Source organism: Tamandua tetradactyla, chromosome 14 (genome assembly GCF_023851605.1).
Source record: "Tamandua tetradactyla isolate mTamTet1 chromosome 14, mTamTet1.pri, whole genome shotgun sequence".
NCBI lineage: Eukaryota > Metazoa > Chordata > Mammalia > Pilosa > Myrmecophagidae > Tamandua > Tamandua tetradactyla.
Genome location: NC_135340.1, coordinates 52,683,602 through 52,704,231, shown reverse-complemented (window position 1 = coordinate 52,704,231; position 20,630 = coordinate 52,683,602). Strand labels below are relative to the sequence as shown.

General features: G+C 39.4%; 1 protein-coding gene across 4 annotated transcripts in view; it reads left to right on the top strand.

Moving 5' to 3' along the window:
* The window catches only part of FSIP1 (fibrous sheath interacting protein 1), a 213,914-nt gene that overhangs the window by 189,442 nt on the left and 3,842 nt on the right, over nt 1–20,630 (top strand). For 2 of the 4 annotated variants that reach the window (XM_077127425.1, XM_077127424.1), the window contains exon 11: nt 17,834–18,440. In XM_077127425.1, coding sequence (XP_076983540.1) covers nt 17,834–18,440 — 607 coding nt within the window. The remainder of the gene's footprint in view (nt 1–17,833; nt 18,441–20,630) is intronic. The other 2 variants (XM_077127427.1, XM_077127426.1) reach the window with 1 other exon arrangement.

The following is a 20,630-nucleotide window of genomic DNA, read 5'->3' as shown; positions in this document are numbered from 1 at the left end:
TTCTTTACTTTCCCCTTTGTCTCTTTGTTATGTCCTTTCCCCCTCTTTCTCTCTTCCACTCCTCCTTATGGCCCATCTAATGACATTTCTTTAAGTACTTTGTTTTCTAGAAGTTTATAATAAAAACATTCATTGAAATGGATGTTCACTATCCAAATGCTAGCAAGAAGATAAATTAAAGTACTTACATAACACTCTGGTGATTTATAGCAAGTGGGAGAAAGACGTCTTTGCATGAGATGAGAGATCACTGTATATTTCTGTAGCTTTTATATTCTGTGCTTGCTTAATTGGAGAAAAATATGTCCTGCACTTCACCAATGACATAATATCTAAAATTACCAAGTACTCACTAATTCCCTTGCCAAGTCACATGTTTCCTCCTATCCTTCTCCAGCTAAATTTCTGGTTCCCTTTTGTTGCTCTGTTGTTCTCCATTGTTTCTTCTCTCACTTGAAGGGGCAGACTGCTTTAAGTAGTTAAGTCATTTAAAGGGGAGTATGGAATCAAGTTATTATAATAGTTTTTCTCTTCTTTGATGCTCATATCTGTTCAAATTGATAGCAAATGTTCTTCTGTGGTCTTTGTGGAATTTTAAAATATTTGTGGGAAAATTCAATTGGCAGATACTTAAATGCTTTTTATGAATCAGCTTTATTGAGAACTTAAAAAAAGATTGAAGGATCAAGAGTATTATTACTAGCTTCTTTAATTTGCGAAGTTAAACTCATTATCCATCATCTTTTTCTTCCCTGTAAGACATTCTCTCTTCCACAGAGGCTGTGCTGGTTTGATGCTATTATGTATCCCAGAAAGGCGTCCTTTAATCCTCATTTATATTGTTTGGTGGGATCTTTTTGATTGTGTCCATAGAGAAATGACCCACCCGATTATGTGTGGTAACTTTTGATTAGATGATTTCCATGGAAATGTGTCTCTACCCATTAAAGGTGGGGTTGCTTACTGGAGCCCTTTAAGAGAAAACATTTTGGAAAAAGCTTTAGAGCCACCAGAACTGGCAGAGGCAACAGAATTCACAGAACCTCGGGTAAGCCTTTGTAGAAGCTTGGAGTAAAAGCTAGCAGACATTGCCATGTACCTTTCCAGTTGAGAGAGAAACCCCAAACATCATCGGCCTTCTTGAACCAAGGTATGTTTCCCTGGATGCCTTAGTTTGGACATTCTTATAGCTTTGAAATTTGGACATTTTCACAGCCTGAGAACTGTAAACTTGCAACTTAATAACCCCCCCCCCTTTTTTTCAAATGCCATTCTGTTTCTGGTATATTGCATTCTGGCACCCCTTACAAACCAAAACAGAGGCCAAACACCCCTAATAATTGAAACCTTTGCAACACTCTGTTTTATCCTTTAGCATGGAAATTTTCCAAAATTGACTCAAAATTTGATCTTCTTTTGCTGTATGATGCCTTCCAATTATACAAAGAAATTACCTATAGGGGATATATATATATATTCCTGGTTGCCTAGCATATGATTCCACTTTCTTGTTTAGGAGATTTCCATTTTTGTGAATTTTAGCAGGTTTCAGACCTTGGCTCTCACCATGAAATCTATGAAGACCCAATATTCAGTTTCCCAGCTGCCTTTGCCACAGGACATATGTTAGACCTGTCCCATCAGGCACATCCACTCTGAACTAGAGAGTGGAAAAAAGCAAGTAGAGAATCCATCTGAAATCAACAGTGGTGATGATGAAAATATCAGTTGACAGAGACAGCAATAATGGTGGCAGTTCCAGCACAGGCACCCTGTCGCCAGTGGCAGTGATGTTGGAGCAGCTAGCTCAGCTTAGCTGGAGCATCCAGTGGCCTAGTGACAGAAGCAGCATTAAATTTTGTGCATGATGTGATTGAGGATGGGTAACCTACTGTTGTTCCTGATTGTTTTTCAATACCCTTCGCTAGCCTTCTTAGTGATTATCTGAGCATACTCAACCTTGTTTCAGTTAATTCCATTTCTGCTTAAAACAGCCAGTTCAATTTTTTGTTATTTCTGTGACCTACAAATAAGAAATCTGATTGATATAGAATTTGACACCAGGAATGGTTCCAGGAAAAAGAAATGCAGAGAAGGGGGCCAGAGGAGACTGGGATTGGTTGTCTGGCTTAGTTGGAGCTGAAGGGACTGGAAAACCTAGGTGTGACTTGGCATACTTTAACATTTAGTGTCAAATCAACAAGTCATCTTCTAGAATGAAGCGCTCATTGAAGGAAAGGCTTTGGAACCAAGTGAGGGCTTTCTATTAACAATGTAAAAAGATAAATGTTCGGAGGTCTTGGCGTGGTATGGCAACTGCTTGTGACAGTGCTGGACAGCTTAAAGAAAGAGAGTATCAGCTCACATTCCTAAATTTTCTTCTTTAAGCATGGATTGATGTTAAAAGTCTCTAGACTTTGCCAATTACTATTGACAGAAACCAGGGTAATATTATGAGAATGGATCTCAAAGGTTCTAGGTCAAGAGAAGAAAAACAAAATTTTAGATTGTATGAATTTATTGCTATGGGAGCACTTCACCTAGAGGATGTGGATTCAGTGTAGTGTGAATAGGTGGCATTGATTGTAATTTTTCCCTTGATGGGTTGACCAAAATTTGGGCTCTCACCCATCCTGAGAACCCAAAAAAGGGAAGGAATCCAGACATAATTGTTAAGGGGATATATCATGGGTGACCAGCCCCATAGTCCAACTGTGTCCCTTGGAAGGGTTTTGATGAGACTCTATTTATAAAATAAGAGCTTGAGAAATATGCTGATATCAGATATAGCAAGTTCTGCTTAAGATTTAAACAGGATACATGTAAACTAGAGGGAGGAAGACTATCCAGACAGCTTCTCAGCACCCACACAACAGTGAAGGTCCTCACAACTTAGACACTAATACTCACCACATTAATGATATGTTATTTAGTTGTGATAAATAGCCCTGAAAGGAAGGTCATATGCTAGTGTGGGTGATAAAAATGAAGAAAGATAAAAGTGGTTTAAGAAAGTTATGGTTCATGACCAACAAATGGAATTGCTAGAGAAATTGAAGTAAAAAGTTGTCTTTCGAAGTGGGACTTATTTATAAAATCTGTAATGCTCTATCCAGGTAATAGCTAAATTAAAAACTTTCAGAAACCTAGCAGGTATCATAAATGTGTGAAATGAATTGAGGATAAGACAACAGGGATGAGGATAGCTCTGGCTAATAGGAGAGTATACGCATTCTTTTTAAAGGCATTCGAAATTTAAGAACAAAAAAAACCACTATACTGTCTGAAAGAAACATATTGAATTACACATGAATATTAAACAGAAATAAAAAGCAACTTATAAAATTATTTGAGCAAGAATTCTAAATATTGCAAATAAAACCCATTTAGTTGAAGGTAAACTTTTATTTTTCCCATGGGCAGGCACCAGGAATCAAACCTGGGTTTCCAGCATGGCAGGCGAGAACTCTGCTTGCTGAGCCACTGTAGCCCACCATGGAGGTAAACTTTTACCAAAGAACAAAAATATTATGTGAACCGACATTAGAGAATAAACTTGGAATATGTCATTGGTAACAGAGACCATCAGGAGTTAGAAATAGGGTAAGATAATGGGTAATTGGAGCTGAAGGGATACAGACTGTGCAACAGGACTAGATAAAAAAACTCAAAAATGGACAGCACAATACTACCTAATTGCAATCTAATTATGTTAAAACACTGAATGAAGCTGCATCTGAGCTATAGTTTTTTTTTTGTTTGTTTGTTCTGTTTTTTTATATATATATTTTTTATTTTTTTCTCTATATTATCATTTTATTTCTTTTTCTGTTGTCTTGCTATTTCTTTTTCTAAATCGATGCAAATGTACTAAGAAATGATGATCATACATCTATGTGATGATATTAAGAATTACTGATTGCATATGTAGAATGGAATGATTTCTAAATGTTGTGTTAGTTAATTTTTTTTAATTAATAAAAAAACCAAAAAAAACCAAAAATATTGCTTAAATTATGGCATGAGCATATACATGTGCAATACATACCTCTCTGAGAAAAAGTGTTTCATTCCTTAAACAAATATTTGTTAATTTCCTACTAGTTCAAAATACTTTTCTAGGCTCTGGGAACACAATAGTGAAAATAATCAGACCAAATCCCTGCCCTCATGGAGCTTACATTCTAGCAGAAGATAAACAACACACAAATACGTAAATTATATAGTTCTTTTTTTTTTTTGGCATGGGCCAGCACCGGGAATCAAACCCGGGTCTCCAGCATGGCAGGCAAGAACTCTGCCTGTTGAGCCACTGTGGCCTGCCCTATGTAGTATTTTTAAAAGAGTGAATGCTACACACAGAGAAAAATAAAGCAAGGAGGGGACATTGGGAGTGCCAGTGCAGGAGTAAACTAATGTACTTTTTCATAGAGTAGTTAGGGAAGTGCTCATGAGAAGATGACATATAGATAGATGTTAGAAAGAGATGATAAAGCAAGTCATGCAAACATCTGGGTGAAAAGCAATTCAGGAAGATGGGCAGCAAGAGAAGAGGTCCTAAGGCAGGAGCATACGTGTCATGTTCAAGGATATCAAGGCAGTGTATGGCTGGAGGGAGGGAGTGAGGAGGAGTAAACTAGGAGACAAGGCCCAAGAGGTGATGGGAGAACCAAATTGTGTAGAGCCTTCTAAAGAGTTTGACTTTTACACCAAGGAAGCTGGAAACATTGGAGAATTCTAAGTGGCAAAGCACCCAATGACTTAAATTATATTTTAAAAATATCGCTCTGGCTTCTAGGTTAAGAATGCTCTGTAGGTCAATAAAGGTGGAAGTGGAAAGAATGGTTTGAAGGCCATTTCAGTAGTCTGATGAGAAATAATGATGACTAGGGTGGTAGCATGAAGGAAGTGAGATTGAATAGATTCTCGAAATATTTTGAGGGTAGAGCCAAGAAGATTCCAGATGGTTTGGCTATGTGGTGTGAGAAAAAGAATGGAATCAGGGGTGTCTCTATGGTTTCTGCCCTGAGTAACTGGAAGACTAGAATTGATATTCACTGAGATTGGGGAAGTCTGTGGGAGGAGCAGGTTTAAGGGTGAGGTCAGGAATTTGGTTTTAGACATGTTAAATTTGTCTAAATGGAGATGTTAAATAGGCAGTTGAGTACATAGTCCAAACTTAGGGAGGTCCAAGCAAGAAATACAAATTTGGGAGTCATCAGTGTGTAGATGCATGGCATCACCAAGGAAATGAGAATAAATAGAAAAGACCCAAGGACTGAATCATGCTAAAGATACTGGGGAAGTGAGAAAACACTGGCAAAGTGAACTGAGGAGGAACGGCAGTGAGAAAGGTAGAGAATTAGGAGAGATCTGTGTCTGGAAGCCAAGTGAGAAGTGATGAGTTATGTCATATGCTGCTGGCCAGTCCAGTAAGATGGGAACTGAGAATTGACCACTGCTTTAGAAATGTGGAGGGCCATTAGCAAGAACAGTGTCAGTGGAGTCATGGGTTAAAGTCTATTGGAGTAGGTTTAAGAGGGAAGAGAAGGAGAGAATTTGGTGTCAGTAAGACCAGCTCATTGAAGAAATTTTATCATAAAGATAATGAGAGAAATGGAGCTGTCAGCGGAGAGGGGAATGGAGTCAGAAGGGGCTTTTTCTTAAGGTGGGAGACTATTAGCCATTTTTTATGCTCATGGGAATGGTCCGGTGGACTTTCTAGTGATGATGCAGAGAAGAGTGGGGAGAATTGCCAAGCAATGCCCTTCAATAGGAAGGAAGGGATGGTCTCTGGTGTTCAGGTGGTGGTATTGGCTGTAGGAACAGGGAGGGCTGATCTGGTAATGTAGGGACAGCAGGGCATGTCTAATAGAGGCTGGTTAATGGGCTTATGGGCTTGTGGAAATACAGGAGCCCATATACATATGTTCTTTATTTGCAATTTGGGGAGCAGGTTAGATCTTTTAGGAATATTAGTGGTTTGCTCTGCTGTTACAGTAGTTTTTAACCTCTTGTAAAGTATGTGTGGCAACAAACTCTAGTGTTTCAGTTTACGTGAAATTGATGCAACCAACATCTAACATTTTCATATCTAGTACTTAAATATGAATGTATGTTAAAACAAATTAGGATGATTATATAGTGGCTTAATGTTGAAACAATATTTGAATGCCTAATGAATCTTCAAATTCATATATTTATTCAAGTAATTAACCATATCTAAAGATTTTTATTTCCACTGGCTTCACAGTTATATTTTGCTAGTTTTATTATAGTAATTTAGTTACAATACAGTAATTATACTAGGCATTGATAGGCTCATGGTGATTTATACATATGAAATTAATTTTAACAGCCATGTGAAAAAGCCACTTGACTTAATTAGTAAATTCGGTTCAATAATGCATTTTTGCAATTTATAAAAACTAGATTGATTAATCACTTTTTTTGGCATTTTAAAAAGTATAGTTATGCAAGATAGATTTTGGACATTAAAAAATGGTAATTATACTAAGAATGGGAATTCCTACTACTAAATGCTGGGTATAAATGGGACTTTATATCCAGCAAATGGAAGCACTAATCTGAATCCACTTGTCTTTGTTTCCATTTGTATACATTTTAAAATTTCAATCCATCATCTTATATTTAGGGGAAATTGTGTTTTTACTTTGCATACTGGAAGATAAAAATATTAATTTAAAATTCAATTAAAAGAAAGTAGAGGCTGTTTATTGTTTTGTCCGGCTTTTGGGAGACAGTGTTTTCTATGTTATAAAATCAGAAGGTACAAAGATTTGAAGCTTTTACTGCTTGTTTATTTCTATTTTTTCAACCAAGATGCTTTAGCATATTCAGTTAGTTGATGTTTCCTACATCCACCACATGTAACATCTCTTATGCTTGAGAGTCTTTATATAACCCATATTCTGTTCTAAATAAATGACTCGGCGTCACCATCCAGTGCAAATGCCAGAGCTCGTTAGAGTTAATCATTAGAAATCAGGAGAGAATATTGATATGATTAGGAAATGTTGACATAAAGGTAGGGACTCTATTTTGGTTTGTTTATTTGAAGTATTTATTTACTAATAAAGGACCTTCTGAGAGGGCCTTTTCCCTATAAATATTTATGAAAAGAAATGGTTTTCTACCATGTTTGTGAGGCTTTCTAAATTAAAGTACATGAGTGGATTTCCATAATTAAACCTAACTGTAATCAAAGACTGCGATTATTATTCAGTTCTATTTTCACAGCAGACCAAATTAAACTTCTGTGTCAGACTTGTAGTGAATATCGATATTCACCAACTACAGGCTTTTCGTTGCACTTGGGAATTTTTATGAATCTGAAGCATTTTCCCTTGGTGTCTGAGCATGAAGTTTGCTGGGGATGCAGTGGTAGGTGGGTATCTTTGTCAACATTGCCTTTACCCCACAGGTGGGATGAGTCATTGCCTGTTGAGGGTGATTTGGAAAGCACCAGATGCACTGTCCTCCCCTTAACCAACCTGTTGTCTGTCTGTCCTTGCTGGCATCTGAAATTACCTATATTGGAGTTAAAGTATTGTTGAAGTATTGTTATCTGGTCTGCCCAAATCATAAGCAAATATTCATTCATTTATTAAACCATTACCTTCCAAAGCTATGTGAGAACAGAGTCCAGAGGAAACAGGACTCAGGGGAGGATGGAGAGGCTAGTCTCAGGCTGGACCAGGTCCTGGAATCACTGATTAGTAAGGGGACAGACTGAGCTCACTGAGTTTAATATGGGTGCAGGTGTCACTGCAGAAAGGTCGAGGAGCACCTAAAAAGCCTTTAGGCAGTCAACAAACCTTTGCCATGTGTCCGTCTTATGCTAAGACTCCCTCCTAAGCACAGGGACACAGAGATGAGTAGGATCTGGACCCACCCTGAGGAACCGAGGAACCGTGTCATCTTGTTGGGAAGCAGATGCGGGGGGGTGGGGTGGGGGGTGGTGCATAACCTGGAGCTTTAGGTTTGAGGGATCAGAGGAGGGCAGTCACTCACTAGTCAGAGCCTCTCATTCACACTTCTGTCTGAGGTTCATAAAGTGAAAAAGGGGCCCTGGTTATTAGGCTGCTTTGTTGTATTTATGACATTTTCAGATTTAAAATGGGGTGTGGAGGGGGCATGTCATGGCACCTTGGCTGCCACCAGGGTGTTTGCTCTGGAAAATAGAGCTTAGCCAACTCTTCTAAGCCCCTCTTTGAAGGCAATTAGAAGTAAAAAACCTTGACTTCGTGTTCTGACTTCACTTATTAACTCTGGGCCATGGATGAAGATATTGAATTTCTCTGAGGCTTAGTTTCCTTATCTGTTCAGTGGGTAGGGGTGGGGATGGGGGTGGGGGAGTGATTCTTATTCTGCCCATAGGGTATTTGGAAGAATGAAATGGTACTTGATTGCAGGGCTATAAACCCTGTCCACTCCCTGCCCCACCTCCATGCAACTTTCTAATGACTAGGGCTGGCCTGGACACCTGCCTAACAGGCAGACAACAAGGGAGGGAGGGAGGGAGGTGAGGAGTCATTCTTTTCTTGTAGCCTCTTGCTCTGTATGAAGGCAAAAATTTAATGCATCATTTAAGAGAGAATATGCATCAAGCCATTTAGATCCTTCTAAGTTTGCATCCAGGTCACGCTCTTTTTGTTGTTGTTGTTGTTGTTTGATTTCTAAAGAATTTAACTCCCACAGTTTAGGGCATAGCGAAATTTGAGACTTATTGTTAGTATATTGTCTTTATTCTCAGCAGTAGCATGATTTCACTTTCAGATTGGCAAATGTAAAAGGACAGCTCACTGAGCAGCAATATTGATAGTGAGCTTCATGTTTATGTAATGAAGACAGGCTTTGTGTGCTGTACAGAATGTACAGGGGTAATTAGATGTTGCAGATACATGTCTAGACAGGGCAAAGCTTCAGGAAAACTTACTCAACCCTGGGAAATCCTGCAGGTCTCCCATTTATGGCCAGAAAAAGCTCTCCTTGATTAACAAGTTAAATGTGGATTTAACACTGTGGTACTTGATTTACACCCAAGAAAAGAGTAAGACCTGATGAGATTTGACAGGACTGAATGTTTGTGAAACTAGACCAGGCCTCACTCCTGCCTTGTGTGGCCCTATGCTAGAAGTCTTATCTCTGAAATATCCTTCTACCAGCTAGCTATGGGGCCTGGAATTCACGTTCTTAGAGTCTCCTCTTTGGGTTAAGTCATTTTGATTTCCAAGAGGCTTCTGCAAAATGTGTTTGTTTCTGGGGGTGGTTATCGATTGATCTAGGATGCTTAGTCTTAGGGGTGAAGGAATGAGAAAATATGTCTTAGGATAGGTAAGCTTTAATGTGTGGATAACAGGGATTTTTTAAAGTTTGGAATGGATTATATGGCTTGAGGAGAAGGAGGTGTGCTTAGTGGAGAGGAATGAGATGGCAGCCTGAGATCTCAGGATTCCTTAAGGAAGGGCGCAGAAAAAGGAGGGAAGACTGGTGAAAGGGAAAAATGTCTGTGCGGGCCTCTGTGCATACATGCACATGAAGCAAGGGCTAAAGCCATTTCACCTATGTCCTTGTGTTTCATAAGACTTATCTTGAGCATTGGCGTTGATTACTTTGAGCAAAGATAAAAGAATTTAGAAACAAGCCTTTTCTGGGTTTTGAAGATTTAGTCGTGTCTACCCTGAAGTGTAAACCTTCCTGCAATTATGATGGAGATTCGCATTCACTTTTTCCTTATGTGCTCTCTCTCAGTATCTGGTGACCTCTGTAGCTCCCATACACTAATGCACTACAATGTACATAATATAAAATGTGAGATTATTGGCAGAGCTCATTTCCTGATATCCCAGAGCGATGCTCAATGGTAGGGGTAGGTTGAAATGGAATGTGCAGACTTCATTAAAACTTCTTGAGAGGGGCACTCGCACACTAGCATGGTCATCTAGCCATTATTGCTGTCAGCTTCTCAAATTGCAGCTTAGTGTTGTTATTGACGTTTTGGCATTGATTGAAAGCTATCTACTCTCCTTCAGGTAAAGTGCTAGAGACTTCATGTATGTGTCTCATGCTCATTGCAAATTGCTAGTTGTTAGTATTCCTAAGAGTCAGCTAATTGTTAGTATTCCTATTTTTCAGATTAGAAATCTGAGGCTTTGAGAGGTCAAGTAATTTGCCTAATATCAAACAACCAGGGGTGACAGAAGTGGGATTTGAACTTAGAAATATCTGATCCCCTCGCTGCTCCATCCTGTTGTTGAGTTCAGGGCATTTCTCTCCATTTGGGGGTTTCTATCCTTTCAGGTAGATAGTGTTCAAGCTTAGGAACACTTATTTGGGGAACTTTACCAAATGAACTATCAATGACAATGGGAAAGTAACAGGGTTAAAGGATGCTGGAGACATGTTTAAGATGTGGAAGGATGTCATATATTTGCACGGCTCACTTGTCCCTCATTTTGATCTCACAGTGGCTGCTGACATGGCCAAGTCTACTCTTGCTCAACTACCTTTAGCTCTCAGGACTGGTCTTGTACTCTGCCCACCCAGAATGAAAGCAGGCTTTCTCTGTCTTTGCAGTGGACATGCCTCAGTACAGAACAGCATGCCTTTACCTGTTTTACGTGTTTTACTTGTCATTCTTTTTGCATTGAACTTGACCCTAACAAGTCACTTCCTAAGCTATGATCTTGATTGTCTCTCCCTGGCTGCAGTTCATATTTTCTTCTAGCTATGCTGCCTTTGGCTGTCCAAAGCAGAAGTCTTCCTAGGTGTCCAGGATTTTCCCCTTTGATTCTGCTTGCTTGGACAGTGCTTTGCAGTCATGTCCCAGCAGTGCCTGTAGGAACCAGTTATTAAGCCATGAATGTCATGGATCCTGAAGCATTACTTTGCCTCCTGCAGCCTCAGTAGTGCTTACCATAGCTTTACAGTCCCTGAGCCCAGCCAGTGCTACCCTGTGAGCCTCACTGACCAGCCTTCAGAAGCTGAGGTAGAACTACTGGCCCTGGGCTCCTAGGCCCATCCTGTGCAACTCAAACTACCACCTCCAGAGCCCTGCCAGGACTTGGAAGCTATTACTAATTGTGACTGTTTTAGTCTGGAACAACAGAGCCTGAGGCAAAAACATAGCCTATCACTTAACTGGAGAAACAACAGAAACAAATGAGGGGAAAAGGAATTGAGGCAAAGAAGGAGGGAGGGCAAATATGAGAGTTGTATTATCTATTTGGTCACGGCTTGCTAGTAAAATATAGTTGATTGTATGATCTTATGGGACATCTTCAAAAAGAGGCCATATGGATGACTGCATTTCAGGGCAGTCCATCCAGGGAAAGGAAGGGAGAAGAATCTATTCACTGGCTCCTGGCTCCTCTTAGTCAAAGTCTGCCATTAAAAATGGGCATTAATTTTCCTGCATTTATTGTTTGCACAAGCCCACAGGTGGACAGCTGGTCATTTCACTCATTGTTAACATCTCACATCACAGCAGTAATAGAAATGTCCTGGGATGGGAGGCAAGAGGTGCTTGAAGTGACCAAAGCTGACAGGAGGGGCTGTGGCAGTGACATCAGCATCAGTACCCAGGGCTGCAGCTGTGGAAACAGCGCAAGCCATGTTAGATCTGCTCAGCCCAAATGCTAGGCAAGTGTGTAGTCTGGGTGATGCATAAACTGAATCCGGTCACACTGAAGCATTTTATTGCCAGTACAGTTTAGCCCCTGGGCTTGTTTTTGCTGTTGGAAAAATTCTTGGTCATCCAAAGAACTATTCGGTTTCCTTTTCCAGTTCCCAGAATTGAGCATTTCTCTGAGCAGTGTGGCTGGGGTCCAGCTCTAATTTGGGTGGTGGGGCTCAGATACTGGTACAATAGTGGGATTGCTTCTTAGAATAAAAACAACAAGGTTGTCCTTGGAGTAGTTGATTAATGTGGCATTGATCACAAATTGAGGGCCCAAGTCCCTGGAAAGCAAAAGTACTTGTGATCAGAACCCAAGGTATGGTCCAATGTATTGACTAGCCATTTGAGGCCAGTTAACACCTTCTAGGCTGTGCCATAGCTCTACTGATTTCAGCACCAGTAGTTGGCCTTAACATCTGTTGGATAAACTCCCCTGATCTGGCCTTGTTTGACCCTATAGTGACCTCAGCACTGCCACTGCCAGGGCAGTATAGAAAATGCAGTTGTTTTTTTTTTTTTTTACCTGGGCAGGCCCTGGGAAGTGACCCCAGGTCTCCTGCATGGCAGGCAAGAACTCTGCCAGTGAGCCGCTGTGGCCCACCCAGAAAATGCATTTTGAAGCTCCTGGAGACAGACTTCTGAGGTCACATACTTTTGGGTTGGTAGGTTTAGATGTTGTCGAGCAAATTATTTAAGATTCTAGAGAGGTAGACCCTGTAGGCATGCAGAGATTCCTTTGGTTTCAATTATATGAAATTTCTCTGTTTTTTTCTCTTGGCTGACTTCCTACAAAGGGTGAGGCTTGGTCTGAACTCTGCCTGTCATTAAGGCATTTAAGTAGCCCTTCTTAACTTCTGGCTCCTTGGTGGCCTCCCTTGATCCAGCTTATCTCACAAAGTAAAAATAGACATCTTTAAGCTGAGTGAGATGACCTTCACACATACCAATAGTTTTCATGACAGTTACTACCCAATCAACCAGCCATCTTGCATGGGAGTGGAAGTTAGTTGCTTTAAAAGTGACATTAGAATTCTGGATATACCTCCAATCTTCTATGACCATAGAACTGTTCAGTTTGAAGCCCCTTTCGAAGCTTTTAATGCAATTTTGCACATTTTATCTTTAGCAATTTCCTGGCTGAGCTTTTCTTTGCTGGAATTATGTGGCAGGGTTGCCAGGCCCCCTCCAACCTCAGAGCTGGACCTCAGACCTTACTTTGGGAAAGGAAGTGATTGGCCTGTGACAAAGGGGCCTTCCTGGGGTGCATGGGTAGTTCAGTGGTAGAATTCGTCTGCCATGCAGGAAACCCAGGTTTTATCCCTGACTCATGTACTCTCCATCCTGCCAAAAAAAGAAAAAAAGAAAAAAGAAAAAACAAACCACATTGTGAGCAAAATACATACCACATATCTACCTCCGTGTGTGTGTATGTATAGATATAGAAAAACATATGTAGGGAGATATGTTAAGAAAGAAAAAGGGCCTTCCTGACAACTTCCTCAGAACCAAGGGAAATTTCATCCAATTGGACTTGCCATCTCCATTGCTAGAAAACAGCAACTTCTGGTAATCCTCAAATGATAATTTTCCCACAAAATGAAAAGTGAGAGCCCCCTTTTACTAATCACCCTTCCTCACTGAGAAATGACAAACTAAGCTGCAAGGTAACAAAGGCATTTATTTGGGGTCTTCAAATTGCAAGTTAGGGAGCACAGATTGAAGTAGCAATCCAAATCGTGCCCTGTATTGACATTTCCAGGCAAGGGTTTTTAAAGAAAAAGATTAGACAAGTTCTTTATGTAATAGGGATGTTCTTAATGTCCTTCGGGTTAGATAGTTAACTATGAGTTCTTTATCTTGTGGTTTGTTTTATGGTGTCTGGATTTTCTTGGGGTTTTGAGGAAAATTATTGCTTGAGGCTTTGCAAACTGGCAGTTTGTGATATTTTGTTGATATTTACCAAAGAGTAATCTTAAGACTGAACACCCAACTCCATTTTAAATCTCTTAGCCACAATAATTCTATTTTGTTTTAATTCTTTTTATGTTTGGCTAGAAGTCAAGTAGGGAAGTCAGTCTAGCTCTCCTCCTACCACATTATACCCTCTGACTCTGCTACCCACTAAAGATGAGGTCCTGGCCCCTTTTCAAATTGTAGAAATTGAGGTCCCCACCTCCTTCCGCTTCTAGCTCCTCCCATCCATGCCCATCTTTGTCATACACACCTGGGTCCTGTTGGCAACCCTCCTTCCCCCTCAGCTCCTCCCATTCTGGTAATTAGAAACATGAAGCCTGAATTCCTGACCAGTTCTGGAATTGTGACCAGTTTTGACACCTGGGCTGTAGTTGAAAAATCATCACAGAATGCTTAGGGGTAGAGCAGCCTTTCACCTGGCAAACCATCAGCAAACCCTTCCAAGCCTTGCCTTGCCCAGCTAGTCAGGGAAGAGAGGAGGCTCAGGCAAGGGTGGTGCCCATTTCTCACAATTATACTGACATGATGACTTTTGTGATACACATAAAAGCAGGCTCCCAACACCACTACAGTGCTCACAACCTCACTTCAGAGCTCCTTGCCTTGACCTATGTCACATATCACATCATTCTATCCACAGATTCCCCCTACTTCTAACCTGGGGACTGACTCATTCTCCTGTTTTCAGCCTTGCTTCAAATGCCCAATCTTAATGTTTCACTTAGTTCGTCTGGCAATGACCTTGCCTTCCCTTTTGACTAGACTTCAGATTCCCTTCTGACCAGGCAGTTTCTGACTATTCTGGTTAAAATTTTGCCAGGTCTTCCCTGGCCACTAGGGCCCTTTGCCCTCATCGACTTCCTTAGGGAAGCGTACCTACCAGACTTGCCTTTATATAATGTGGGTAGCTTCAATGCAAGAGAAGAGGTAGAAGAATAGAACAGAGAAGGAAGGAACTATGAGGGGAAGGAAAAATAAGCCCATTCATTCTATGAATCCTTGGTGCCATTGACATAGATGCTAATAATTTTACCCCTATAATTTTTAGCCCTGTTTAATCTAAAACAGCTATAGCAAATGAAGGTATAATGATACGAGCCTATTGGGAGCATATTGCCTTGATAATAAATCTGTTGTAGTCCAACTACTTTACTATTCCATTCACAAGGGAATATTTTCTGGCCAAGCAGTTCTACTCTTATACCTCAATTTTAACCATTCAATGAGTATTCACATTTAGTGAGATTTATGAAATTTGGGCATACCTTGAATTGCTAATCCTTTAGTTGACTATAAAACTTTACAAAGTGGCAGATCCTGAGTTTAAGATCCCTTTTGATGGTTATATAGTTTAACTATATGGCAGATTTATTTTGGGGTCCCTACCCTTCTTATGCTTTCTTCTTTGGGAAATGTCCCTTATCCACAGCCCTGCCAAAAGCATGGGCTTGAGTGGCCATGTTTATATCATGGGACCCTCATAGCAGGTGTTTGGACTAGTGGTGGACACTTGATGCTGGCATAGTCAAACCATTGTCTGGCCAATGACTAAACAGGTTTTCTTTCTTAAAAATTTGAGCTAAAGGTCAGAGCCCAGTCAGTCATTGGTGGGTGCTGATTCTCAGGGTTATATCATTGAGGGCCTGGGGCAGTTCTTGATTTGTAGGCAAATTGAGAGAGCAGAAAACATGAATAAACAGATAAAGCTGGTTTGCAGAGAGGAGACTGTATTAGGCGAGCAATGAGTTAAGAGCCATAAAGACCTAGAGAGTGAATGATGGGCTGATTCCTGTTGGTTTTCCAGTGCCAAACCCCAAAGGCCTGGCTGTCCTTTATTTCTTGCTTTTTGTTATTATGAGCTGACCTCCTAGATCCTATAACAGCCCTCATTCCCCTCTCCCGGACCTTTTTGTTTGTTTGTTTTTTAAGATAAAGGTTTCTGTTCCTTATGGCCCAAAATCCTTGACTAAAATAAACGTCTATTTAGGTGTTGCCAGCAGTGGTTATACAACAGAAAGTTATAAACTTTTATCATGGTAATTAAGCAAAGGACAGAATGCTTTCTAGTTGCTTATTTTGAAGTAGAACTTGGTGTAATCGACAGCTATTTACATCCATACTCTCATTGTTAATCATTTAGTATATTCCAACTCTGCACTTTCTCACTTGTGATGATGGCATTGACTTTATAATGTAGTCTCTGGGAACTCATTGCTTGAGGGGGAAAAAACAAAACACCTGACATAAATTTTCATTAAGGGATAAGGTTGCCTTTGCTGGTTTATAATGGTGTACTATCTTATTATCTGCACCAGAGACATAATTCCTATTGCCTTGTCAACAAATCCATTGCTCAAATAACTGGAGATATTTTTATCTCCAGGTGTTTGGACTAGTGGTGGACACTTGATGCTGGCATATTTTTATCTCCAGTTGGGAAAACTCCAGATATATAGCTTAGGAAGGGAGTTGTGGGTAGGAGGGAGGTTATCCATAGTCTGTTTTCCATCTCCGGCAATTACAAGTTGCACTGTTCATCAGATTTAGCTCTCAAACCAAACTGGCATTTATCTGGGTGGAGAAGTATAAACATTGGGCTTGCAGGGATGGAGCTGTGAGCGATGGCTGTCTTTTTTTGAAACAGGCTAAGAGGACGCTTTGTAAGTTTGCATAAGGTACTAAGTTAGTCTTGATGATAAAGTCCAAAGGTAAATGAAATACTCTTGCAGGAAGTCATATGGTAATTCTGTACTTAGCTTTCTGAGGAATCGTCAAACTGTCTTCCACAGTGGCTGTAGCTTTTTACATTGCCCTCATCAGTGAATGAGTGTTACTATTTTCCACATCCTCTCCAACACTTATTATTTTCTGTTTTATTACAAGCAGCCATTCTAATGGGTGTTAAATGGCTGTTATCCACATTTTCTATTATAAACATTATGCAACAGTGTAGAATTAACTATACTAGTATCTAATAACTGAGGCTCTCTTACCCCAATACTTTATATATACAGAATATTTAGTTATGTCTTACTGTGTAACTTCAGAGTAGGTCCATGGCATTATTTTACTTTGCTGAAGTAGAAATTAAGGTGAATGTTATTTGTGATGACATTTTTTTATGGGGACTTCTTGTTCCCAGATAATCCATTCATTCCTCTGGAAATGAGGATTGGTATTTTCCTAGATAAATCACTATGTAAATCAGGGAAGATGCTGCTGGTTCTTTAGTTCGGGGAGATTTTTTTTTGATAGTTTATTTCAATATATTTTAGTCCCCTTTTTTGGTGTTAGTTGCAACTCAGGTGACATTTTGCAACTCAAGTGTCATGCTGTTCAGTTGACTTCATGTAGAGCATAGCCCTATTGGGTTTGATTTATTTAATTTATCTTCTGAGAACACCACTGGAAAAAAATGTTTTTAAATCCTTAAGATCTTGGTTTCACGAGAAACATCTGGCCCTGGTAACCTTCATACGCAGGGATTAAATATGTATGATCAAATCTTCCTCCCAAAATGCCCTATTCCTGGAATGCCCATGCCCTCTACTGAGACCTGAAGCTTTGAAGCAACTGCATAACTCAGGATGCACTACCCCTCCACTCTTCCTTTTTTATCTTTAAGTAGTATTGTCTGCTGTAGGTTGTGGACAGGCATAGGAGTGATAAATTCCCAGGGGTGAGTTCAGTCTGTCCTGTTTGCCTGAGATTTTTTTCCTAGTTAGGGAATTCAGTGGTGGTGATGTTTACACTGAAGAATAGTCAGAGACAGAGGAATACTTTTTGGAGATTATGGCAGGATTCCTGACTGTTTATCTAAGATGTAGTTTCCTACCTCCCTTCTCAATGTCCCAAGACTTTTTAAAATAAAGGTGCTACTCTAATGTCTTTGTTTCAGCTCAAGATACTTCTCTTCAATCTGTAGAAAGGATATTGGTGGTTAATTAGGTACAGCAATTCATTACCATAGTGTTACGGCACTTTGGGTTTTACTGGGGCATGATTAATTCTAAACTTATTTTCTAGGGCTGATGTGCATTTTTTTTGCTATTTTGGGTAAACAAATTTATTTTTGGAATGAAATGTTATTTTCCTATTTGGGTGCTTTGTGTAAGTAGTTTGTTTTTTTGTTTTTGTTTTTGTTTTTGTTTTTTTTAGCATTTCCACTTATATTATATTATTGGAAGCTTACCAAAAATAAATAACTGCTTATTCAATCAACTGATTATGAAAACTCTTAATATGTTTCATCAGTTAGATTCAACATCACTTCTTTCTGAGGAACAGCTAAAGTGTCTTCTGGATGAATGCATGTTCAGACAAAAGTCTATGATTAGACTTTCTTCAGAAAGAGAAAACAGTAACACAGATGATATAACACCTGAGTTCCCCCAGCTTTCCAGATTGGTCCTCTCCAAGTTACTAAATGGGTCAGAAACAACCATCAAACAAACTGAGGTAGAAGAGGAAAATATCCTTGAGAATGCAGAATGTGAAACACCTAGAGGCTACTATCTCACTAAAGCCTTGACTGGGCATTACATGTCAGAAGCTCTTGTCATCGAAGTAGAGAATATGAATTGCCTCCAACTTCCCAGTGACAGGGTTATTAGTGACAAAAAAGATTATTTTATGTCGAAAACTCTTGGCATTGGTAGGCTGAAAAGGCCCTCTTTCTTGGATGACCCTCTGTATGGCATCAATGTGAACCTTTCATCAGAAGACCAAAATTTGGACCACAGCCCTCCAGTGGAAGCCAGAACAGGTGAGACTATGTGTTTTGCTCTACCATTCCTACTAAGTGTTTCAATATAAAGGTATTATAGATTAAGGGAATTTAGAATAAAGAAATGTATTTCTCAGTCATAAGTTGGTGGCAATAATAGCATACAAAACAAAAGACCATTTTGATCAATATTGTGAGATCAAGGTTGAGATTAGTATTCTTATGACAAGTTATTCTTGATGGTAAATAATTATTTCATCCAAAAAAATATATTGCTTTAGGAGGAAAAGTCAAAAGAAATTAGTTTAAATGGAGACAGAGAATTTGAATAGACTTGCTTAGTATTTCAACTTTTAATCTTCTAAACTATTTATTCCAAGGAATGAATTCATAAAATACCATGTATCATTGTGGTTATATTATTTTGTGCATGTGAACAGTCCATTCTTATAATCTCAGATATTTTATTATGATCCAATACTGCATTTTACAATGGGAGGTACAAATACTATGGGCAGCTTTTTATATAAACAAAATTCAGTTACTCATCTATGTCAGATCTATGTATTCACATAGTTTTAACTTTTACCTCTAATGTAGATTACTCTTAAATATAGTCTACCATGTCTATCTATTGGTTTACTACCTATGAAATCAGTAATCTATTAATTCTAAGCTAACTCCTCAGCCCCATATTTCTAACTGCCTGCCAGACAACTCCATCTGGATGGGCCTCAAACTGATATCTCATCTTTTCCTCTCAATTCAGATTTTCCTCTTGACTTTACTACTTCTGTTTCCTCAGTCACCTAGGCTCAAAACCTGGGTCATCACTAACTCTTCCTTCTCCCCTGCTTCCCACTTGTAGTCTTCAAGTATTGTTTGTTCTATTCCTGCAGTGTCTCCCATGCCCATCCTCTCCTTTCTCTTCTTACTACTTCATATGGACCAATGCAGTATCCCTGCTATTAGATCTCCTTGCCTCCAGCCTTCCTTCCAGCATTGTCTGCCATCATTAAGTTAATTTCCTTAAAGTACTGCTTTGATAACTATATTTCCAACCCAAAAAGCTCCTGTGTCTCTTCGCTGCCTATTGACGAAATAAAAATTCTTTCACTTGCTGTTCAAGGCTTCCACGATCTGACCTGAAGCTCTCTTCTAATTCAATCTCTAACTTATCCTCTAAAACCTGTTCAGGTTATCTGGTCTCAAGATTTCCAATGATTTCCTATGCCTCTTCCATCGCACAGGCCCTTTTCTTCCCCAGGAATTTTCAAGCTCCTGTTTTTGGTATTGAATTCTAATTTCAGCGTTTAAGAATAGGGAAAAATTATCCTATCTGAATATAACCTTTCCTGGTCTTCTCAGATAGACGTTACACTTCTCCTCTGGATGCCCAAATGTATTTTACCCTGTAGGATCATTTTAAACACATTGCCACATATTGTTTTAAATATGTACACCTCTTCCTTAAACTTGTATAACACTTTTGAGGTCAGAGGGTCTGCCATCCTATTCATTGTTACATCTTCCACAATGCCCAGTATACTCTCTTAAACCAAGTGGCTATTTAATAAATGAAAAGAACTTAAATTTATATCCAGTTTTGGAATAATATACTGAAAATATGGTTCAGATTTATTCTTCACATTTTGAATGAAAGCAGGTGGTGTTGCTTAAGAATTATGTAAGCCTCGTGTTTTGTATAAATATTTGGAATTTTTTTCTTTTTTAGATGAAATTTTACAAGTTATAAAGTTTTTATCCAGCAGCAGAGTTCACTTACAGCATGCAGTTCAACCAGATGGGGGTGGTCTGCCTCCCCACCCTACCAACCAAGGCTCTTTCTTTAATAACTGAACTATAAAAACTTTGTTCTACTTTAAAATTACAGTGCATTTTCTTTCTTTTTGGACAAACGGCTTTTATTAAAGAAAAAGTACATGCATTTCTCCTTTGTAGATTGTATCAGGCTTACCAAATTGTATGCAATGATACGTTGTACATGGGGGTCTCATTTCCATGGAGTCAGGTAGGGCTTTTATATCAGTGCTTTGCTGAGATATGACTTTATTTCCATGTGAACATGAGTCACACTGATGTATATCTGTCAATGGGTAGAGCATGACAAAATGGAATGAACCAGAACTTAATGTGATAGCTGGAACATATGGAAAAAAGTCATTAAGGCTCATCTACAATGCCATAGAATATGTCTTCTGGTCACAC